Raw genomic sequence first — 25,387 nt, forward strand, 5'->3', positions numbered from 1 at the left:
TATAAGCCCTTCCCTGCAATGCATCCTAAAATGTGTAAAAATAAAAAATATATATATACTTACCTGCTCCCGGCAGCCAGAGTTCCGCGCGGCCGTCCTGCTGTGGGTGTGAAGGGGGTGTGAGTCAGACCTGCCCCCTGATTGGCTCAGCGCTGAGCCAATCAGAGGCATGTCTCACTCACATCCATTCATGAATTCATGAATGGATGTGAGTCAGACCTGCCCCTGATTGGCTCAGCGCTGAGAGTCAGCAGTCACTCACCCATTCATGAATTCATGAATGGGTGTGTGAGTGAAACCTGCCTCTGATTGGTCATGGCTGTGACCAATCAGAGGCAGATCATTCAGCAGGCGGGGATTTTAAAGCCCCGCCGGCTGATAGTGCCGAGAAGCAGTTCAGGAGAACTGACAGCAACCGCGGCTGGACTCCGGCTGCAGCGGAAAGGTGAGTATACAATTTTTTTTTATTTTAACACATTTTAGGATGAATTGCAGGTAAGGGCTTATATATTTAAGCCCTTCCCGACAATTAACCCCGCGCACGCCGGCAGCCCATTGCTTTCAATGGAGCGGCTGTATTGCCGGCTCCATTGAATTCAATGGGCAAAAATCGTTCTTCTCTGTCACAGCTGTTACAGCTGTGGCAGAGAAGAATGATTTGTATTCTATATGTTCTCAATGGGGTCGGCGCTGCTGCCGCCGGCCCCATTGAGCGCATATAGAGAAGAGAACAGGAATCGCAGATCGCAGAAAGGTGCGATCTGCGATTTCTGTTCTATAATTTATCGGACGAGCGCATAAAAAGCGCTCATGTGTCCGATACCATTGCAAAGCAATGGTTTTATAAAATCGCCGGACGCATGCGCAAATCGCGGCTAAAAACGCCCGTCTGACTAAGGCCTTAGAATGCAGCGATGCAGATTCAATTGCTTTTCATTTAAAACGTATTATTATTGTGCAGAATAGTAAAAAAGTTTTAAAAACTATATAAACGCGGCATTGCAGTAATCCTACTGATCTAGATAAGAAGGTTAGCATGTTACATCTGCCCAATGATGAACACTGTAAAAACAAAACCACAAAACAACGGTAGAATTTCTGGATATTTTTTCCAAATCAGTAATAAAAGTGCTATAAAACATGATATGTACCCAGAGTGGTCCCATTAAAATATACAACTCGGACCAAAAAATAAACCCTCATATAACTATGTCAACAAGTTACAGCGCTTGCAATGCAATGATGAAAATCGCTTCGTCCTTAGGGCAAAAAATAGGCTCAAAACTCAAGACTGAAGACTTTATTAAATTGTATCTTCATTCTTACAAAAACATAAAAGTAATGTGGAAAATGGGGAAGGGCCCTTTAAGAGCCCCTGACCCTATAAACAGTGGAGAGAGAAATCATGTAGAGATAAATGACATCGGAAGTATAATTCATCCTCAGTTATAAAGTTCTCTGTTGGGTTCTAGATGTCTAAGATGAGCTCAGAGCTTCTTCTCACAAATCCCATAGTGCTCATAATGACAGGGATGGTCATTCCACTGTCCAGACGTCCACAAGTGGACACAATCTTCACGATAGTCCCAATCATCTGGCTGTCCTTCCGCCCAAAGCCTGAAAAGAAATTGCACAGTATTACAGATATTGCTGGGCAGTCATACCAGTAATGCCCCATTTACACGGGACGAGCTGTCTGGCAAACGATGTCCAACAGTTCATCCCAGCGATGCTCACTCCTGTGCTGTTACACAGGAGCGACTATCTCTGGCATCGCTCAGAACACCACCAGCATGGGGTTGGAGCTGGCCATAGAGAGTTCTCCCCCCGCCTACCTCTTTAAACAGATAGCGCATCTATCAGTTTTCTGCATGAAGAAACTGAATGATTGAACACTCTCATTCAGTCACTGCAGGCCTTTGCACGGGACAAATATCATTCAAAGTCCCGTGATAGTAGAGAAATTCAATCAATTCTGAGCTATAATCATCCCATGTAAATGGGCCATAAGGCTCTGTTCTCATGTTCACATCAGTGGTATACATCGGGAGAATCGCTTCCCACTGCTTAGGCATACAATGGGATAAGTCATGAATAGGTTTCCATTATATAAGTCAACTGTCTTGTATCTTGCAGGACAGTCCTGGATTATGACGGCTTTCCCTTAGAGGCATGTCCCACCCTGCCAGACCCCGCTACTTCCTTCCAAACCTCAATTAGTAGAATGTCTACTGCAACTGTCTAGTCTGAGTTTAGACCACGTATTAGTTTACACCAAAAATTGTGCCAAAATTTGTGTGCAATTCATTGAAACTTGACGCAATTTAGCCCATGCCCTTGTTTAACATGTCAGAAAAATTATCTGAAAGCAACCAAATACAGACACTGAATTTGGCACAAAGCATGTAAGACAATTTTCTGGTGTTATCGTTTCATAAAATGGGGGCACTTTACCCAGAGCCACAGAATTGGGCATTATATCCACTTGGGTCATCACCAGTACTAAAGGGGAGGGGGGGGGGGGTACTGAGAGGTTCATTGGGTGGTAGTGGCAGAATTGGGAAAGTGTGCAGAGATGAGTAGTGGCTGGTCATGGTGGTCTGGGCCTGGATAAAGAAGAAAAAGCAGGTGTCAATCAGAGAAAACATCAATTGGCATCTATTATTTAGAGGTATACTAGTACTTTAAAGGGGGTCACTGAGGGCACTTATTTTGCCGAAGGTCACTGGAGGGCACAATTAGTGTGAGCAAGTCACTGAGAGGAAACTATTACTGTGAGATGATACAAGGGATGCAGCTAAGTGTAAAAGTGGCATAGTCTAAAAAATCTGATATGGCGCTCTCGCACACCGCACAGATTGTCTCTCTTTTTGATGCTCCAAAGTTGGAAGGTATGGTGTAGACCACTACATTTATGTTGATATAACAAAAAAGTAAGGTCAACGCATACCACCCTGGAATATGGCAAAAGGACACTCCTTTGGCATATGCCAGCCGAATGGGAACCTATAGAAACATTCTGCATATATCCCAGGAGCTTTCCCACCACACACACCAAATGTCGGGTCTAAAGGTGATGTGACCTATCCCTACATAACAATGTTACAGATACCACAGTAATGGGGTATGTGATGGAAGAGGATAAAACTCTGCATGCCTCTTTATGTAATCAGAGGCATATAGAGATGAAGTTGAGCCTGTATTATGGCTGTGTAAATGAGGCGTTACTCTGTGTCTAATACAATATCTACATTAATCTGATCTACTTTGTAAATAAGCTATGTATATAATAAGACATAACTCACAGAAAAAGAAGCCAAGAATGCACCATCTGATAAACTGCAGGGCGGGTCCAATCAGCAGTAGATCCTGGTAGAATGCAATATAAGTAAGCTAAATGTTCACGTGAAGACTAATGAGCAGTCACCCAGCTCAATCCAGCCCGGATGGGGGGAGGGGTGACTGCTAACAGAGTCTGCACATGTGAACTGATACCAAGGATGTCAGCCATAGATAAGTGCGACACACCATAGAGGATTACAAACCCTAGTGACAAAGCTGTGGATTGCCCTGTATCACCACAATGTGCCACACTGGCTGGGCATCCTGGGCTTGCTCAGCATCTATAGCAAATTGCATAAAAAAATAAATAAAACACACACTAATGCGGATATTAGTCTCACGTGAGCATTTAGGTTGCTCATATTGCAATCTGGCCCTCTGCATTTTACCAAGCCGCCCTGCAGTTTATCAGATGGTGCATTTTTGGCTTATTTTTCTATGAGTGATGTCTTTGTACATTTTTTATCTCATCTCTGTGATTTCAATTCTGTATATAATAAGGGCTTAAGCACAAGGGAGAATGTCTGATAAAAGGACAATCCCTTTAAAGGAAGTCTGTCACCTATACTATGGCCTACAAGCCGACTATACTATACAATGTGCTCTGTTATGTGGAATCAACACGTACCTTTATTTCTGTATCATTGCTTCACCTTCTAGATATAAGTCTTTAGATTTATTTCGCACCACATGCAACATGGCAGTGAGCTGTTCGATGGGTGATCCACCACTGCCTGTGGTCCAGAATCTCTCCCTCCTCATTGTTTAAGAATACCCATTCTACACATAGGACAGTCTCCAGCTCCTCCTGCTGGATACGTCATGTTTCATCTTTACTGCGCTTGTGTAGTGGCCCAGAGTTAGGGACCTTTTAGTTCTGTGCCTGTCCACCCTGTATGGATTTGTCCTTGTGCATTCACGTGTGTTTGTGTCTAAGTGGTCGTTGGTTTTGGTGTCATTTGTGGTGATCTTTCGGGGGCAATGTCTTGCGTTAGTGTCACCAATCTTGGTGGTGTCCACATGCCTGTCTTCCTAGCCTGCTCTATGTGATGTGATTGGTAAAGTGGTTGGGGATGGAGTTATGGAGTTGGAAGGAGAGAGATAGATGTAGTCGGAGGAGGAGGACGTGTGAGCAGGAGGCTCAGGCTTGTCTCATCTAGCTTTGAGATGCATCCCCTCAGGGGACCTGAAGTGAGCATCAGTTTTTGGAGTAGAAGTCAGTGGAGAATGCTACACATTTCCCTGCCTAACTACAGAGTAGAGGGGCAGTACCGATTCCGCTACTGCAAGTCGGAAGACAAGTCTGGCATGAGTGTCTTGCCCCCATGAATGTTGCTTGGTCAGCGAGGAAAGAGCATAAGAAGTAAGAAAATACTCCTTGTGTTTGTCTCTCCATGTCAGGAGAGCTCTCTCCTCAGAATCTTCCATCAGATAAATTAGACTGATGATGACTATCTCAGGAGAAGAGTGTTTGTCTAACACAAGTGTGTTGGAAGGTGGTGAAAGGAAAAAAGTGCCTGGAGTATTGTACTTAAGACTGTTGCAGTATTGTACTTGGAAAATTAAAGTTGGAAATCTTCAGTAAAAAAACGCGTGCCTCCGGTTTTAAAACTACACTTTGACTGTGGACTCTTTATGTGGTTTCATCGATTCGTTACTGAAAAAGGGGCACTGGCATCACGTGAACAGATAAGTTATCATTTCTCTACTGGAACGGCTGTTAGTTTTTACCCTCACATGCTGCTGTTACAGACTGTGCTTTGGGATGTGACGAGAGGAGATGGTACAGCAACCGTGACCCACTATTTTGTTTCCCGCTGTCTCCCTCCCCAAAGGTTTGACCCTGGCAGCTTCACTTGCACTGGACGAGTTGGCGCATGTGCTGTCTGTTCTTCTCAGCCTGGACTGATATCACACATGTGTGTCGCAAGTGCAGTGATGGTGGAATGCACAATGTCTCCAGCGAGCGTCCTTAAGCATGGAATGGGGCAGTTTTTCAAATAATGGGGAAGGAGAGATCCCGGACTGCAGTTAGTGGTGAATTGCCCATTGGATAGGCCTATTTTAGTTTGCATATGGCTCAGTTAAAGACAAAGACTGATATCTAGACAGTGGAGCTATGCTGCAAAAAAATAAAAGGTATCTATGGATTCCACATAACTGCACACATTGTATAGTATATCCATTTTGTAGTCCAAAAAATAGGTTACAAAAGAGCCCTGCCGAAAAACAAGGTTATTGTCTCAAAAAAGGCGGCCCCATGTCCTAAGCCTCGGCCAATAACTTCTTACACCTAACAGGAACAAAACAAACAAATAACTCAACTTAGCATTAACGCATTCATAAGCAAAGAAAACTGCTGAGCTTGTAGTAGCAGAGCTACAAAAGGCACAACCTCACTGCACCAGAGCTGAGACAACAATCAGTAACACCTAACTCCAGGAGCTGACTTAAATAATGACCAATACGATGTTATTTGTCAGGCAAGACTCCAGAAACATCAAGGCAACACCCACCTGCAAATTAGTGATAGGGGGAATACAAAGGGAAAACAGACAAATCACCAGGAGAAACAAAAAGGAGGGTTAAGCCCCATAAATATAACCTTAAATAGTCGGATTAACAGGATCAATACAGCCAGTCCATTAATGCGTCATGGCCGCCGCACCATGACCCTGTGGCAGTCCACGGCCTGTGATAGCACCAACCCTCTGAGGAGGGACCATCGGACTATTAAGTCCCAGTTTATCAGCGTTTCGCCAATTAAAAGCCCTAACTAAGCATTCAGTGCTAACATTGGTGGCTGGTACCCATGTCCTTTCCTCAGGCCCATATCCCAGCCAATGCAATTCCTAACCTGAACCTCCCCATCTACAATAACTGGAGGAGGAGGGGACTCTCCACTAACTGGACAAATGTACCTCTTAATCAGTAATTCATGGAAAACGTTAATTTTAAGAGAGAACCCGGAATGTCTAGTTTAAATGATAAGGGGTGAATGATCTCCTTGATCTTGTATGGACCAATACAACGCAGACCCCATTTAAAAGAAGGTTTTTACAGCTTGATATTTTTGCTAGATAACCACACCAGGCCACTAACACAGAAAGTGACCCCTCTGACCGTCTACTATCAGCCTCCCTCTTGTAGTCTTGTACAGACCTCTTAAGATTTCTCTGTACGTACACCCAAACATTCTCAAGCTGTGAAGAAAATGCATTCTCTTTAAGAACCTCAGAAAGAAATTTCTAAAAAGAACCAAAATATGGATGAAATCCATAATTACAAGAAAAGGAGAAGTGCCCGTTGACTCAATGCAAACTCTGCCAAAGATAAAAACCACAACCAATGCCCGTGAATGAAACAGAATACTCCAAAAATTGCTCAAGATTCCGATTACATCTCTCAGTTTGGCCATTGGTTGACGGATGATAAGCCGAGGAAAAAGACAGTTGAATTTTCAATCGATGGCACAGGAAACGCCAGAATCTAGACCCAAACTGGACATCCCGATCTGAGACAATATCAGGCGGTAACCCATGTGATCTGACCACAGTCAAGAACAGTTTAGCCATTTTAGCATCAGAGAGACAAGGCAAAGCAGTCAAATGACACATCTTGGTAAATCCACCATCCACTTCTTAGCACAGCAGATCGTTAATGAAATCAATGGACAGGTGGGTTCAAGTTTTCTCTAGAAACGGCAAAGGCAATAATTTCGAAGTCGATAGATTTCGGAGAGTTTTAGGTCCAGCTCAAATCTCGCAGGAAGAGACAAAACTAAATAAAATTGCATCCAATGGACAGCCACAAGACAATTCTACATATTAACCTCTTAGTACTGTTAATGATTCTCAAAAATGGAGCTATGCATTTCAGCAATAACTAGAGTCTTAAATGGATAGGAACAAAAATACTTCCCTCTGGAAGGTTTGGAGGGGCAAAGTCCTGTGCCCTACGAATCTGATTCTCCAGATCCAAGAAACTGCAGACACCGCAACCCCTCTAGACAAAATGGGCGTGGGGCTCATCAGAGACTACTGGGATAGAACTCCTAGAGAGAGCATTTGCTTTGACATTTTTATGACTAGGGTGATATGTGACAAAGCGAGAGCGATTAAAAATAGAGACCACTGAGCCTGTCTACAGTTAAGTCTCTTCGAAGACTTCAAATACACCAATAAAAACTGTCACTTGATGTTGAGCCCCCTCCAACAGATACCGCCACTCCTCAAAAGCCCATTTAATAGCCAACAGTTCCCTGTCTCCAATTCTGTTCCGCTGCAGCAAACTTCCACGAAAAGAAAGCACAGAGATGGAGATATTTCATGTCCTCAGTGCCTTGGGACAGAACTGCTCCCACTCCCATCTCCGAAACAACCACAAAAGGAATAGAAGAATCAGGTTGAATAAGAATGGGTGCAGAAGAGAAACATGTCTTAAGGGTATTGAACGCTTTCACTACGCTAGACCACCACTCAGAAGAAAAGGCACCCTTCTCGGTCATGTCTGTCAAGGGCTTTACTATCACAGAAAATCCCTGAAGAAACTTTCAGTAAAAATTAGCAAAACCCCAAACTCTTTGAAGTGCTTTCAAATTCATTGGCTGCACCCAATATACAATGGCCCATACCTTCTCCGGGTCCATTTTAAAACCACGTGGTGTGATAATGTGACCCAGAAAACAAATCTCCTGTTATGCAAAACAGTTTTCTTTTCTCGCAAGAAACTCGTTCTCTCAAAGGGCTTGCAACACCTGACAGACCTGACAAACATGCAAAGAAGAATTGTGAGAATACATAAGAATATCATCCAGGTACACCGACACAGAGCGTCCAAAAAATCATGAAGGACCTCATTGATAAAAGCCTGAAACACTGCAGGAGCATTGTTCAAACCAAAACACATCACTAAATTATCAAAATGGCCCTTTGGTGATTCAAAGCGTCATAGCAAGCAAATGCAATTACGTACACCACAACCTGAGAGGCCCCACCAGGCCCATAGGAGGCGTTGAGAGTGACATGAACATATTTTAGACTCTTGGGGGTAAGGTGGGGAGGAAAAGTTGGGGGGGGTGAGAAGGGAGGAGGGGGGGAGGGGAATAGGACTCTGATTACTGAGATAGAACGTCTAGGAGCCTCAGGTTACGACATGGATGCCATATTTTTATAAATTTGTCATGTGTATTGTTCTGCCAACTAGCCAGCTCCTCAAGGTTGTAGATCAAGTCGACCTTCTCCTTCCAGTGAATTAGGAGGGGAGGTGCCTCACCTCGCCAGTACAGCGAAATCAAGGCTTTAGCCACGTCAATCAAGTGGGCTATCAACCTATATCTCAGTGGGTGAAACGTGTTAGATGGCCTCCACAAGAAAACCATCTCAGGCGTAAGAACAAAATTCTGTTTGATCTTACTCAGCACCATACCCACTCCCCTACAGAAGGTAGCCAACTTCCCACAGTTCCACCAAATATGCAGATAAGAGCCCTCCCCTGCATCACATCTCCAGCATCTGCTATGTGGAGCCAATTTGTATGCAAAAAGCCACTGTGGTGTTTTGTACCAGCGTACGAGTAATTTATAGTGAGATTCCTGGGCTAAAATACAGGGTGAGAGGCCGGATGAGGTGACCAAGATTGATTTAATGGTAGATGATGACAAGGAAAGACGTAGCTCTTTTTCCCAGGAAATGATGAATGAGGGTTTGATTATGGTTTGGGGGACAATGAATTGATGCCGGAGCTGTGAAATTTTCCTCGCCCAGGCACCCCTTAATTGATTGAATTGGTCAGGTATGAGTGGTAACAGATATGGATTGCGTTTAGTAATCTTGTTAAGCTCTCTGAAATCCAAACATGGCCGAAGACCCCCATTCTTTTTTAAACCAAAAGGAAAATACAGCTGCTAAAGGCGACTTTAAAGGTCGTATATGTCCCTTCTTGAGATTGTCATTTATATAATCCTTGAGAGCCTGTCTCTCTGGACGCGGCAGGTTGTACATAGGACTCTTAGGTGACTTACAATCTGGGATAACATTAGTAGCGCAATCACCTCCCCGATGGGGAGGTAACTTATTAGCCCATTCATCAGCGAAGATATCTGAAAAATTGCTAATAAACTAAGGAAATCCAATTGTTTGCAGAAGAAATATTAATTGACATACAACTTTGCTAACATGACGAATTCCACTTGATAATGTTCCCCCTACCCCAATCAATTACAGGATTGTGTAACTTCAGCCAGGGCACTCCCAACACCACCGGTACAGGGAGAGACTTCATAACAAATAAATAAATCTTTTCAGTATGAAATACCCCTATCTTCATACAAACCTCCGGGACACAAAACTCCAAACATCCTTTGGAGAGTGGAGTGGAATCAATAACAGACACAGGAATGGGATAGGTTAAAAGTTTTAAGTCTAGTCCCAAACTCTTGGCCACAAAAATAGTAACCACTAGCCCACTGCCTTCCTCCATGGTCGTATCTTCTAGATAACGAACCCAATTGCATTTGGTTCCTTAGGAATAAAGGATTCAGCAGATGCTACCATAGTAAACGCAGAACTTCATTCCCTTACTCGCCGACCAATATGGATGAACAGAGACATACGGTAGCAACATTCAAAGTTTACAAACTGGATGTGAAAGCATCAAATGTTTTATGTTATCACACGAAGCAAAACCAAATTGACTCTGGAAAGCTGGATCATTCCATTGTGTTTCTGTGGCCCAATGACAAAACTCAGCACAAAAGTCTTTAATGGATAACTTTCCATTTCCTCCTAATTTTACTCTCAGCCAGGGAAGTTCTTTTAGGGTTATCATATACCAAACCCAAAGCAGAGAAAAAAATTATCCACCAATGACAAAGGCCAAGAGGTGAAAGACAAGGGGAAGACCGAAGCCTGTGGGTCACACTGTGATCTTGAGATGATGAGGCTCAAAAGATGGGAATTATAACCTGAAGAGACGGGGTGCAATTTAAAGTAAAGTTTACCGGATTCTCTGAAAGTCACAAACTCCTTTTACCCTAGAAACAATTGAGTAGATCTAATTTGGATTCCTTCACTGAGCCCCTTCTACCTGCATACTACTGTTCGATACCAGCTACCTCTAAAGAGAGGGATCTGAGCTGAAGAGATAATTCCTCTATGGTATCCATGATGAAAAAAGAAAAAAGTTAATTCACAAAGAAAAAATGGCTAGGGTGATTATTCTGTAACGTTTGTACTGGACGGTAAATGCACAACATCCAGGATAAACGTGAGGCTGTGTTCACATAGCGAGCAAACTGCAGCTCAGAGTGCAGATATAACAGGATACAAAACAAAAGGGAGGAATAACCTGGCCCTGACTTCTAGGAAGTAAGAGCCCTGCCTAAAAGCGAGGTTATCACCTCGAAAAAGGCGATAGCCTCCCAAGCCTCAACCGCTCACTTCTTACATCTAACAGGAAGAAAATGAACAGATAACTCCACTTCACATTAACACAGACATAAACAAAGAAAACTGTTTAGCTTGTAGTAGCAGAGCTCCAAAAAGCACAACCTCACTGCACCAGAGCTGAGACAATAATCAGCAACACCTAAATCCAGGAGCTGACTTAAATAATGACCAATGCGATGTTATCGGTCAGAAAGTCCAAAATAAAAAATATCCAGTGTAGCGCTTCACGGGATGAAGGATAAATGAGATGTATCTTCCTACACCATAAGGTGAAGTTTTATTGCAACGCGTTTTAACCCTATAAAGGGCCTTTTTCAAGCATGTTATCGGTCAGACAAGACTTCAGAAACATCAGGGCAACACCCATATGCAAAGAGGAAAAAGCCAAATGAAAAGGAGACACAAAAACTGGGGACAAGCCCCAGAAACAAAAACCTGAAATAGTCAGATTAATGGAACCACGTGGCCAGTCCGTTTATGCTACATGGCTGCTGCACCACGAAATCCCATTGTGCTCTACGGACCTTGACAAATCTATTTGGCACAAAGTTTACTTCCTTTCTACAGTATACATTGAAAGGTTAATTCAACCTCATCATCTTCTTGGGAAGCTTACTTGTAAGATGTTTCATAATTGCTTCCATCGACCCATGTCCAGGAGTCTTCTTCATCCATATCATGGAGTCCAATCCAAACGCGTCGGTATGCAGAAGAAGTAGATAAAGCTGTAAGGAATATCTGAAAAAGAGAGAGCAGATAGGAACAACGAAAGCAGCCGGTCCAGACAATCAGGGGGTGAGGCCAACCACACTCTTCACACCATATAATAGTTAATGCTCCAATACAAAATCCAAGAGCTTTTACAGCCATTCTTTATTTGCGATTTCTTCAAACTCCCAAATGAACCACTTTTAGAACTGTGGTGTTTGCTAGAAATACCCCAAATAACATTGGAACTTTGGCACCAAAGTCAAGTAAATGACCACACTGAAAGTATTCAGTCACATGGAGATGAGTGTAGTCTTACACCCACGGTCTGCAGTGGTGTGTAGATATGGCTGCTTCCATGTAACCGAACATAGTCATAGGCCTCCGCTTACCCAATGGAGGCCAAAAAGTATTCTTTCATGATGGTATTTGTTGTCAAACCTTTTTTAACCTGCCCACCCCAAGACACTGTCATTTTCTTTTTTTCATTTCTGTTTTTTCCCGACTTTCAAAAGGTTGTATCAATTTTATTTCTTTGTAGACATAGACATCTGAGGGCTTGTGTTTTGATGCACAAAGTTATATTTTTCAGTGGCACCATTTAATGTACCACATAATGTACAGTACCGTGCAAAAGGTTTAGTCAGGTGTGGAAAAAACACTGCAAAGAATGCTTTCAAAAATAGAAGTTATTTGATGGACTCCAAATTTGTTCTGCAGCAGGACAACAACCCCAAACATACAGCCAATATCATTGAGAACTATCTTCAATGTAAAGAAGAAGAAGGAGTCCTGGAAGTGATGATTTGGCCCCACAGAGCCTTTCATCATCATCCAGTCTGTCTGGGATTACATGAAGAGAAGGATTTGAGCGAGCCGACATCCACAGCGGCCTGGCAAGCAGTTGATCAGAGGGGGTCCCATGTGATGGACCCCCACCAATCTCCTATTGATGACCTATGCAGAAGACAGGACATCACAGCTTTACAACTGGACAACCTCTTTAAGTTTCTTCATGGCAACTTCTCTATCAATACTTAAGACATTAAAGTTATACATCGGGGCTACTATATTTCTTTATTAGGATTAGCTAAAAACACTCACACATAGGGCTGAACACATACAAGCTGTGGAGGGGTATTACACCAGAGGGACTGAATGCAGATTCCCCACAGCAAACAAGACAAGACAGCTCAGAAAGAAACAAAAAGATCAAAAAAAGAGTAACCTCCAATTGATGTCAGCATAAATCCAACCCAGTGCAGATATACACCAGGCGTGTACTCAATTCAGGTTTGCTCAGATAGAGGTTGCTTGCTGACACAATTGAGAGAACTGACTGTAATGATGCAGTACTCCCTCTGATAAAGCTCGATTAATTCCCTCTCTCTCAACGCGTTTCACTGCCAAACAAGCAGATCCTCAGAAAATTTAGAGAGCTGAATATCTGAGACAGATGGGGTCTGTCTCAGCTTAGGAGTAACAGTGCTGTATTGAATCCTTAGATTAGTATCTGAGAATAAGGTCGTTTAAGGGCTTGTGGCAGAGGGTGTGCCGTATGTAGTCACCCTTGCTCTCCAGATGGAGCTTAGGGTTGCATTCCCTGTCTGGGATCTCTTTGAGTATTAGGTACCCTCTATGTAGGTGCTCACTGCTCCAAAATTCTTTAGGAGATGATATGAGGGAGATTTCCACCTAGCTCTTTCCTAAACCTATAGTTCAGATGCCCGTGCGATCCCTGGGTTGGCCAACGAACTTCCAAAGCGGTAATAGTCTCCCTATCTAGACCCTTCCTCTCACATTAGCCCCCTAGCAAGCCCAACAAAAATAAAAAATAGCGTGACCCGTGACCTGGATGGTAGGTCTATTAATACTTAAGACATTAAAGGGGTTGTCCCGCGGCAGCAAGTGGGTCTATACACTTCTGTATGGCCATAATAATGCACTTTGTAATGTACATTGTGCATTAATTATGAGCCATACAGAAGTTATAAAAAGTTTTTTACTTACCTGCTCCGTTGCTGGCGTCCTCGTCTCCATGGTTGCCGTCTAATTTTCGCCGTCTAATGGCCAAATTAGACGCGCTTGCGCAGTCCGGGTCTTCTTATCTTCTCAATGGGGCTCCGTGTAGCTCCGTGTAGCTCCGCCCCGTCACGTGCCGATTCCAGCCAATCAGGAGGCTGGAATCGGCAATGGACCGCACAGAAGAGCTGCGGTCCACGGAGGAAGAAGATCCCGGCGGCCATCTTCAACCGGTAAATATAGAAGTCACCGGAGCGCGGGGATTCAGGTAAGCGCTGTGCTGTTTTTTTTTTTAAGTCCCTGCATCGGGGTTGTCTCGCGCCGAACGGGGGGGGGGGGGGTTGAAAAAAAAAAAAAAACGTTTCGGCGCGGGACAACCCCTTTAAAGTTATACATCAGGACTATCCCCCAATGTATACCTCTGGATGGAACTAATGCCATTGTATAGCCATACATTGATAACCAAACAAACCATTAAATTTAATACACAACGCAGTATGCAACCAAACTCACAAATAAACAAATTGCAGAAATACTAGAAATCAGACACCAATGGATTCTAGAAGTGATCGTTAGTTTCATAGGTACAATTTTTCACTTATTGACGCCAATAATAATAAAACAAAAATATATGTCATAGTAACATAGTATATTAGGCTGAATGAAGACAGTGTCCTTCTAGTTCAGCCTGTTTACACCCCCTTGTTGATCCAGAGAAAGGCAAAAAGAAAAAAAACAATTCCTTCCCAGCTCCATAATGGCAATCAGAATAATCCCTGGATCAGCGTTTCAAAATTCCTACCTGACTCCAAGACCTGGATCAACAACACTGCTGGTTATTTAATGTCTATATCCTGTAATATCATAGTGCTCTAGAAAGACGTCAAGTCCCCTCTTAAACTCCTCTATCGGTTTTGCCATCACCACGTCCTCAGGCAGAGAGTTCCACAGTCTCACTGTTCTTACAGTAAAGAACCCCCTTCTGTGTTGGTGATGAAACCTGCTTTCTTCTAGACGTAGCGGATGCCCTCTTGTTACCGTCTCAGTCCTGGGTATAAACAGATCATGGGAGAGATTCTCCAATTTTGATGCCTCTCTGGGTATTCCAGTCCCATCATTCCATGTATTAGTTTAGTTGTCCTTCTTTGAACCCCCTCAAGCACTACAACATCTTTTCTGAGCACCGGTGACCAGAACTGTGCGCAGTATTCCATGTGAGGCCTGACTAGTGCCTTATATAGCGGGAAGATAATGTTCTCGGCCCTCGCCCCTATACCTCCTTTAATGCATCCTAAGACTTTATTTGCTTTTGCAGCAGCTGATTGTCATTGATTACTCCAGTAAAGTCTACCGTCCACTAGTACCCCCAGATCTTTTTCCATATCGCTTTTCCCTAGCAGTACCCCATTTAGTGTATATTGGTGACATCCGTTTCTCCTGCCTATGTGCATAACCTTATGTTTATCAGCATTGAGCTTCATTTGCCATTTTCTACCCAATCCCCCAGCTTATCTAGGTCTCTGTACATTGTCCTCATTTGTATTAATTACCTTTTATAATTTTGTATCATCTGCAAATATCGATATATTACTGTGCAGTCCCTCTATCAGGTCATTGATAAATATATTGAGCAGAATCAGGTCTAGTACTGAACCCTGGGGCACCCCACTAGCAATGGTGGCCCAATCAGAGTACAATCCATTTGTTGCCACCCTCTGCTTTCTATCTCCGAGCCAGTTCTTTACCCAAATACACACGTTTTTGCCCAGACTGAGCCTTCTCATTTTATATATCAGCCAGTTATGTGGCACGATGTCAAATGCCTTAGAGAAATCCAGATATACAAGATCAATACTCTCTCCCAGGTCCAGCCTAGAGCTTACTTCACTGTAGAAGCTGATCAAATTGATCTGACATGATCGACCCCTCATGAACCCAGGCTGATGAGGAGTTATACTATTGTTTTCCTTGAGGTATTCCAGGATGGCATCTCTCAGAAGCTCCTTGAATATTTTTCCAATTATTGAAGTGAGACTTACCGGGTCTGTAGTTACCAGGCTCCTGTGATAGAACTAATGAATAATAATGTAAACGAATGCCTTTTGGCCGTAATGAGGACATTAGTTTGGCAATTTGAGTTGTAGAAATGAATAGCATCTCTCAATAGATAAGGTGGCCCTTTATTATTCCACTTAGCACTTCCATGTTGTACCATTATCTCACCTGCTCCCGCTCAGTGGTGACTGAAGCTAGGTCAGCCCCTTTCTTGAGACATGAATTTCTGGTCTTTTGCCAATTAGCTTGAACTGTAGTAACGTAGTAGCAACTGTCATCAAACTTCCATCCGTCCTCACAAGTCTTCTCTGAAAACCAAAATAATATAAGATTTACATGCTGGAGGACATTGTTTTCCCCATGCCATTCACAGCCCTCCCCTCCGGTCTAGAACAGCATTCAACCCATCCCAGTTACCTTCTAGGAAGGGTTTCTCAGAAGCTGGAGGCACAGTAGCCATTTATCTTCAATTCTTGGAGAAGCCTTTTTAATCTACTGGACATTCATGTGTTTGTCTGCTCATACCACTGTGTTATTACCCTGTGCCTTTATTGTTATCATCGTGTTTCTACTTACATCGGACATGTTGAACTGGCAAGGTTTCTGGTCATGTGTAAGAGAGGTATTCTGCATATCTTTCTTAGGTGGCATTTTTTTAGCTTTTTAGGCTCAGAAATTATGAATTAAACAATTCCCCAACCGTTCCCTGATGTCACTTCACTTGTTGACTTACCCATTAATGACGTATGTAGATCATCCATAGCTGAAGAAAGGTTATGTACTGCAGGAAAAAAATATTGTAGTTAGGATCTTATTGACATGAAGAGCATCGTGCAGTGTTTGTACATTACTTAATGGGGTCCAAGGTCGGGTGTAACTATAGATGGTTCAGAAATTGTAAACCTGAGGTCTAAGGGGGCACAAAGTCTTCTGTACCACATAGAAATACAGAAGTACTGTAAATGGTTTGTCACCAAGTGGATGTCCCAGCACAGGTTTTGCATTGGGGCCCCATTTGCTTCCAGGGTATGTTCTCATATATATTCACATTGGAAAGGCAGAATTTGGAGGATATTGGAAAGTTGATCCACTGCCAATAGGAAAGCTACAATGGAAGACCTTATTAGAGAGTTTCTCTTCTGGGAGATAAAGGTAGAACATCTACCAGTTTGGAAAATAAGTAAAGGTGGCCATATACATTAGATTTATGTCACCTTCACACGGGCATATTTGCATGTGCAATGCTTGGTGAATAGAATCCATTTATTTCAATGGGTTTGTTTGCATTTCTCTTTTTTCCACGTGCAAAAAAAGGCAATATGCTCCACTTTTGTGCCCAATGGAAGTATATGGGGAGTATGCAAATTTTCGCGCAATATACAAGAAGATGCACAATATGCAAATCCACAGAAAAAAGAGCACATGTGGAAGTCATTACACTAAATAGCCCTTTAAATCGAGGCTTGTTTGTCTGCCACACGTAAACAAACATGCCCTGCATGCGCAACAAGTAAAGTAAAATATGCTGCCATTCATGCAAAAAAGCCTCCTTCATAGAGGAAACACATTGCACTGAAGCGAGCACAACTGCATATACGCCCATGTTAAGCCGCCCTAAGGTTGGCCAAACCCAATCGACCATCCGATGTGTTTTAGATGTTTGTCTGACGTTGGTCCGGCATATGTATTGGGGAAATATAAAATTGAGCATACTGAATTTAACATGCCAGGTCCATTTGTTCTCATGATTCTGGGAGTAGCTTAGTCGCCTCTCATTATTCATAATACATATGTAATCGGCCAAACTACTACTTAGAGACTGATGGGGTGCAACACGAACTAGAGCCTCAGGAAGATAAATTGCTTATTCCCTGTAAATATTGTGAAGAGTAAAGAGTCGGTGAGAGTGGGATGATTGTTGCGTTTAGCGGGGTCTAGCTATTTGGAGGACATTGCCACACCATGGGCCTCACAATGCACAACTAGTAGCCATATGGTGAGCTGCAAATTATGCTATATGTTTACAGACCTACTAGAGGAAAAGTCAAACTTCACCTGTCAAAAATGCAAGCTTGTGTCTCTATTGGAAGAAATGTTGATAGCTCTTTATAGAATAGCTACATTGAAATTGATTTAAAAAAAGATGAGGATTTCTTTGACATAGCAGAAGAAAATTAAATTTTCAGTGTACCTACAGAAGCAGAGGAATGAAAGCATGTGACCCGAAGAAACAGAAGCATCTGTGTCAAGACTTGAACCGAGGAACCTCCTGTACTCCAAGCAGTAGCCCTTCTTATTGAGTCTTCAGCTCTTTGGACAGTTCCCTTACATACCTGTTGCCTTGTTCCCAGATCCTGTTAACCTAGCCCATGTCTTAGCTATGCCCATCTCTTGGTTAGACTTCCTATAAATACCTTGCCCTGCCACTGCACCAGCACATAATAATAATAATAATCTTCATTTGTATAGCTTTAACTTATTCTGCAGCACATGATTAATCTCCACGTTGCCTGCTTCTATTTCTGCAAGACCTACTGATATTGACTTCTGGCTTCTACTCTTACTCCGTAATCCTCCTCATATCCTTGTACTGCGAACCTTGTCCTGTTGATGACTTCTGACTTCTTCTCTGACGACGTTACCTGCCTCATTCATTTGTACTGCAAACTACATTTCCCAATAACAACTCCTGGCTATCCTGACTACTGACTTGCACGGCTACTTCACCCACAGCTTCTTTTCAGTGCCGATAAGACATCAGGAGTAAGTTAGCAGCCATACTGCTCAGGTGCCAGTACCAGACTCTCACGCAGGTGGACAACGAAGAGGTACATCTAGAAGTGACTTTGCCAGCAAAGAACAGTTTAGTAAGCACTCAGAATCCTCTTTTCGGATGAAGAAAAAGAAGTGCTATTGTGAGGTACATAGACAAAGTGGTTGTTGTGGGGGATTCCCTATTGAGAGGAACAGAGGCAGCTGTCTTCAGACCTGACATAACCTCATGAGAGGTGTGCTGTCTTCCAGGTGCACAAATCAAAGATGTGTTTGATAGGCTATCAAGACTGTTCATTCTACAGACAACTACCCTTTCCTACTAATACATGTAGGGACAAATGACACTGCAAAAAAGGACCTTGCAACTATCTGCAGAGACTGCAAAGACCTTAGCAGGAGAGTGAAGGAACTAGGAGCAGAGGTGGTCTTTTCTATTTCAGTGGAAAAAAAGAACAAAGATGAAAAATTTCAGAAGGAAAGTAGGGGAGCAAGAGACACCGATCACAAACTAAAATGTTTTCACACAAATGCACAGAGCATGGGAAACAAACAAGGAGAATTGGAGCTCCTAACACAGGAAGAGAAATATGATGTCATAGGCATCACGGAAACCTGGTGGAATGATACACATGATAGGAATACAAGGCTTGAAGGATACAACTTATTTATATGAAACAGACCAAAAAAAGGGGGAGGAGGTATTGCATTGTATGTTAGGAAAACATTTATCTCAACAGAGATTCAAGCTTCAGAGCATGGGAGTTCTGTAGAAACTGTTTGGGTAAGAAAACAAGGAGAGAAAAACAGAAAGGACACCATTGTAGGCATTTACTATAGGCCGCCTGGACAAGCAGACGATATTGATGAACTCTTTCTACATAAGATGGCCAAGATCTCAAAAAAGTACAGCATAGGGATCATGGGAGATTTTAACCATCCAGAAATTTATTGGGAATCTCTCTCAGGTAAAAGTAATGGATCCAACAAATTCTTATCTGCTCTTTCTGAAAATTTTATCTTCCAAAAAGTAGAAGACAAAACAAAATAATCTGTTGTCCTGGATTTATTTCTTGCTATCAGGGAGAAAATGGTCAAGGAAGTATAGGTGCCTGGGACCTTAGGAGGCAGTGATCATGCTAGCCTTGAATTTTGGATAAAAAGGTGAGGAAGACCTGAGGAAACTCAGACCTCCAGGTTGGATTTCAGAAAGGCAGATTTTAATGGACTTAGAAAAAGGGTAGGAAGAATCCAAGGGCTGGATGTTCTTCAGGACAGAAATGTCCAAGAAGATTTGAAAATATTGTGAAATAAGATTCTCAAAGCACAGTCGTTATCAATCCCTAAAATAAGGAAGAATGGGAAGCATTTACAGAAACCAGGATGGATGAACACAGAACTTGAATACATGCTAAAAACAAAGAAAAATATGTTTATCAAATGGAAATAGGGGGGAATATATAAAGAAGAAAATAATGCGGTCTGTAGAAACTGTAGGGCAAGGGTCAGAAAAGCTAATAATGAATTGATGCTTACAAAACAGGCCAAACTAAATAAAAAAGGATTTGGGGAGTATGTCAAAAGCAAAGGAAAAGTCAGAGATGCTATAGGATGCTTACAGGATGAAATTGGTGAATTGGTTAAAAACAATATTGAGAAGCCTTTTTAAAAGACTTTAAAATGTAATATTTCGTACCTGTTTTCTCTCAAAAAGTAAATGTCACATCAACTGATTTTCCCTGCTCTACTAGGTGTGAGGGTTCAGCGTTAGGACAGGTAGCAATCTGGGTGTAAACAGTCAGAGACAGTGACACTCTGGATAAAGTTCGTAGTCCAGGCTTCGCCTGGGTTTATTTCAGCACAAAACAAAAGCAAAAACAGGCCTTAACATCAGGCCAACATAAAGTAACTCCTGCTCGGATGAGCACTTACTAGACATAGACCGACCCTGTCTACTCACTTGCAAAAACAAATGCTTGCTGCGCACAGCCAGCCTGGCTCTCAGACCTGCATAGGTCTCCACACACCTCTCCTAGGACCGGCAGGTCCAGGCTTTATAAGGCCTGGTACCAGCCTCACCTGGTATGTGGGACTGGCCATCCCACCCTTCACTTTTCCCACTCAAGGTAAAGCCGGCCCGGATTATGCGGCTAGGAGCCACTTACACACTACAACGTGTCAGTAGCTTAATGTTACTGACACCATACTGCCGGCTTCCTCCACCGAGCCCAGGCTGTTCGGTGGCATGTATCTGCCCACGTGCTCCCTAAAACCTCATAGGAGAGCATCCTAGGCGAAATATATCTGCACTCCAGTACTTTGCCCGTCACTATCTCACATAGGGAAATAAAAGAATGCAGGCTATCTGTAAGTAGAGAAATGGTGAGGGAACACTTAACTAACTTAAATGAACTCGTCTTCAGGTTCAGATGAATTATATCCTAGGATACCGAAGGAAGCTGTGGATGTAATTGCCACTCGCCATAATCTTTGAAAATTCCCGGAGAACAGGAGAAGTCCCAGAAGACTGGAAAAGGGCAAATGTTGTCCCTATCTTCAAAAAACAGAAGAAGGTTGATCCAGGAAACTACAGGCCTGTGAACCTGACTTCTATACCGGATGAAGATCTTTGAAGAAATTATTAAACAGCATGTATGCAAGTACTTGGTTGAGAATGTAGAAATAAACCAGAGCCAGCATGGGTTTGTAACAAGCAAGTAATAGCACAGAATTTAATTTCCTTTTATGACAGAATCACTGACTGGGTTGATGAGGGAAATTCGGTCAGTAGATATACTGTAGTATATCTTGACTTTAGTAAAGCCTTTGACAAAGAATTTCATACTATCCTTATTGAAAAAAATGACCAAATATGGGATTAACAAGGCGGCTGTTAGGTGGATTCCCAACTGGCTGAGTGATTGTATTCAAAGAGTGGTCATAAATGGCTGCACATCTAAGTGGGAGAATGTATCAAGTGGGGTACCACAAGGCTCTGCCCTAGGCCCAGTGCTGTTCAACATTTTTATAAATGATCTAGTTGAGGGGAAACAGATCAAATTTGCAGATGACACAAAGCTGGGAGTGATAGCTAACACTAGAGAAGAGATACAAGATTCAAAAAGATCTACACAAGCTTAAACAGTGAGTGGTGACTAACCTAATGGTGTTTAATCCTATGAGTAATGATTAAAGGATCTGGGAATGTTTAGCTTGCAAAAAAGAAGGCTGAGAGGAGAATTAATAGCGGTCTACAAATATCTTAAGGGCTGTCACAGTGCAGAGGGATCAGCCCTATTCTCATCTGCACAAAGACTAGAAGCAATGGGATGAAACTGAAAGGGAGGAGACACAAATTAGATATTAGGCAGAGAGGGTGATCAGTGAGTGGAACAGGTTACCATGGGAGGCGGTGAGTTCTCCTTCAATGGAAGTGTTCAAATAGAGGCTGAACAAATATCTGTCTGGGATGATTTAGTGAATCCTGCACTGAGCAGGGGGTTGGACCCGATGACCCTGGATGAATGAGAGTTCAGCCCACTACTATTGAAGGTGTAGAAGGTGTATTTAGATTCTGTTCTTGGGATGACGAAAACACAAACATTATAAATTACCTCTTTCCCTAAAGTCATTCATCTCTTTTAAAGTGACCAAATGTTTTCTGGTACTGGAGACATTGCCTGTTAGGAAATAAAGAATCATTCTTAAATTGGTAACACATATAAGGCAGTGATATCCAACTTTATTACCATATGGAACCTCTTGATAAATATGCACCCTCAGGCTACCTTTACTCCTCTCATCACATATATCAGACATATCGAAAGAAAATGGAAAAGGTCAAATATACAAATAAATCAGTGACAATAACTGACCTCACTATTCCCTTATACAACTATAATGCTATACTTTATGGCACTTCGGTACTTTTCACATGTAACCTGATGAATGGTGCTGCTCTCTGCCCCCAAAACCAGAAGAAAAAAACTACCATTAACACAAGGCACAATACTGTATCTATCCCATTATGTAATGTTAGCATTGACTTCTGCCACACAGAAAACTGCATCTGTATGGGTAGAATAATGTGAGACTGATGTATATGTGTGTCCGGTTGCATCCTGTTTTAGGGGAAAATTGAACAATGGGCTAAATAAATAGCCAGCAATAATCTGGCGGCTGCTGCTCGGCCGGTAAAGCATTTTATAATCTATAGTACTGACCAATATGCCATTGGATGGACCAGGGCCATGTATACCATAGAGGTAGCCCATGCTGCTGCTGTAGGGAGCTTCCAGAAAGGAGGCCTTAGTTGGCAAGATACCCTTAGGAACATTGTGGCCTAATAAAGATTATTATGGGGGAGTTGGCCCAAGAGCTATGAAAAAGGCATTTTTGGGGCAAGAAACAGCAGACCCTTCTGTCCTGACCAATAATATTTGTTCCCAGACTGAGGGACCCATCTGATCTTTGCTATAGAGCCCACTCTGGTAAGACATTCTGCAGGCTATACAGGCTTCACACAGTCTGCTGTCTGCAGGACGGCTAAGGGCCAATAAATCATTCCTTACAAATGTGTACCCCGACTCAATGCTGAACGAGAATTTGTTTGCTTCTCATTCATTGTTCAGTTTCTGCATGCAGAAAAGTGAAGATAGATTGGTCCGTGAAAACAGGCAGTCATTTACTTCGTCTCCATTCACCAGCATTGATCCTTCCAGGTTAAAATCACAGGAATGATCATCGCTGGGATGACATGTCTGGCATCTGCTCCCAACAGGTTGTCCCATGTAAAATGGTCCTAAGTGTGCCTTTACGTGGCACGACTGTCGAGTTTTACACAGAAGCGATCATCATTCAAGTGAATAGAGGCGGAGGCAGAACGATCCCCGGCCGCATTCACGGCTAACAAGAGTAACTGAAATGTTCTTCATTCACTGAACTTCTGTGTGAAAGTTAAAGCCCCCAACAATTGTCCTATGTAAAAGGACCCTAATGGCACTTTTTAAAATACATTTGACATGTCAGAACATGTCAAAAGTTTGGATCACTTGGGGTTCAAAGTCCAGAGACCTCCACTGATCACTGGTACCAAGGGGTTGCAGCGCTCACACGAAAATCATGTCCCTTTTCCTGTCTGTGCTGCCTATTGGCGCCTCTCAGCAGTGAAGATGGACACATAGCTGTCTATAAAAGTCTATATGTCCATCTGCAGGTGCCAAGGGTTGCTGACAGGCAATAAAGACAGCTGAAGGGGTCATACTACTCAGAGTTCTGCAGCCCCTGGAGTTCAGAGATCAGCAGAGGTATCAGCAACATGAAACCCACTGACCAAAACCTTTGACATGATGCTGTAACTCACACGTCAAACAAAAGACCCGCAGGCCGAATCCAGCCCACCAACTCAATATAATTGGCTTGCCGGCTGTGCAGCAACTTAATAGGCACTCCACCCACCCAGCCTGCAGCTGCGGTCCGGTGGCGGCAGTGCAGAGTCTGTGACTACTGATTTCTCCAACCCCCCTCCCGGTGTCTGAGTGCACAGTCCTGTATGCCGGGCAGACGACAAGGGGAGAGGTCAGCAGTCACAGACACAGAAGTGACTGCCACTGGATCGGAGCTGCAGGCTGCTGCCCAGCCAGAGGCCAATAGGAGGATTGCTATTACTGGGACTAGTATCGGTGTCACGTATGGGGCCAATATAGGGAATACTATTACTACTGAAACCACCAATATTGGGTCACTTAATACTGGAATCACTACGGAGGTCTCTATTACTACTGGGGCCACTATAAAAGGTTACTATTACTACCAGGACAACTATGTCAGGTCACAATTACTAGTGCCATTATGGGAATCACTATTATTACTGGAGACACTATGGGGATCACTATTATTATTGGAGTCACTGTACTACTGAGCCACTATGGGGGTCACTATCCCTACTGAAGGCACTATGGGGGACCATATTTCTACTGGGACCAATAATGCTGTCATTGCTATTACTGGGGTCACTATGGGGGTCACTATTATTATTGGGTCCATTAAGGGTGACCATATTACCACTTCAGCCACTATGGGGGTCACCATTACTATAAAGTCTTACAATTACAATAGGCCCTTTGAAGGCAACCGTAAGGGTGATGTGGCCCTCGGTGAAAATGAGTTTGAAACCCCTGATCTAACCTGTCAAAAGTTTTTATAAAGTGCAGTTCGTCTTTAACAATTGCATCAGAATCCAGTAAATCAAGTTATTTAATAGCAATAAGAAACCATTATTACCTCCAGCATAGACAGTAATAAAGAGGACCAGGATGAGAACATACAGTAGGGCCAGCAGCCCATAGGAAATCCATTCTGGTTTCCGGGTGTGAGAATCGTACCACCTTCTGCCTGTAATGAGAAGACGCAGTAATGTAATATATACTGATATTTACCAGCCTGGTATATTGTGACTTGACTTTATAGTCAGCCTGGACTGTGCAGAATATCCTTACAGCCATTTATGTACAGGACTCCTCAATTACAGTCCTAATTAGTTCCTGGATGACCAGTGTAATTTGCCAGAACTCCACATAGAAAATTATTTAATTGGTCCTGAAGTTACCAAAATATCAACCCAAATACTAAATAAACTACCATTAAAGAAAAATGATCATCTATAGGACAGATACATTCTGTATATCCAAGAGTTAGAAACAACTGCCGGCCAATGGGATCGCACTTTACCAGTCACTACAGTACGGTCGTGGTCACACAGCGGATTTTCGGTGGATTTCACGCAGAATCGTTTTACTGACTGCTGCTTACTTACAGTCGTCAGTCACTAATCTGGAGAACATAAAGAGGCAATAACATAGAAAACAGAAAATACAAAAAAATATAATTAAAATCCAAGCAGAGAAGTTAAATGTATGTACCTGACGGTCTTTCATCATCATCATCATTAAGTGTCTCATGATCAATGCTGCTTTCGGAGTCCATAGTCAGAGATGGAATGGTGACTATAATCTGGTGGCTTTATGCTTGGATTTGCTGAA

General features: G+C 42.7%; 1 protein-coding gene across 1 annotated transcript; it reads right to left on the reverse strand.

Annotated features, from left to right (window-relative positions):
- Window positions 1–1,328: 1,328 nt before the first annotated feature.
- Window positions 1,329–25,387, reverse strand: LOC136610262 (hepatic lectin-like). Its single transcript, XM_066589498.1, has 7 exons — window positions 25,268–25,387; window positions 24,630–24,740; window positions 21,962–22,027; window positions 16,309–16,356; window positions 15,744–15,883; window positions 11,407–11,528; window positions 1,329–1,617 (listed from the first exon to the last, which is right to left on the reverse strand). The coding sequence occupies exons 1-7, from the start codon at window positions 25,329–25,331 to the stop codon at window positions 1,488–1,490; spliced, it is 681 nt and encodes a 226-aa protein (XP_066445595.1). The 5' UTR covers window positions 25,332–25,387; the 3' UTR covers window positions 1,329–1,487.

The sequence above is a fragment of the Eleutherodactylus coqui genome, chromosome 2 (genome assembly GCF_035609145.1).
Source record: "Eleutherodactylus coqui strain aEleCoq1 chromosome 2, aEleCoq1.hap1, whole genome shotgun sequence".
Taxonomy (NCBI): domain Eukaryota; kingdom Metazoa; phylum Chordata; class Amphibia; order Anura; family Eleutherodactylidae; genus Eleutherodactylus; species Eleutherodactylus coqui.

Bases quoted from the DNA above. Each gene is read 5' to 3' on its own strand.
- LOC136610262 (XM_066589498.1), bottom strand. From the start codon at position 25,331: ATGGACTCCGAAAGCAGCATTGATCATGAGACACTTAATGATGATGAT. The intron at 24,741-25,267 runs GTACATACATTT...TTCTCATTACAG, and splicing joins TGATGATGAAAGACCGTCAG to GCAGAAGGTGGTACGATTCT. The intron at 22,028-24,629 runs GTAATAATGGTT...ATTTCCTAACAG, and splicing joins TATTACTGTCTATGCTGGAG to GCAATGTCTCCAGTACCAGA.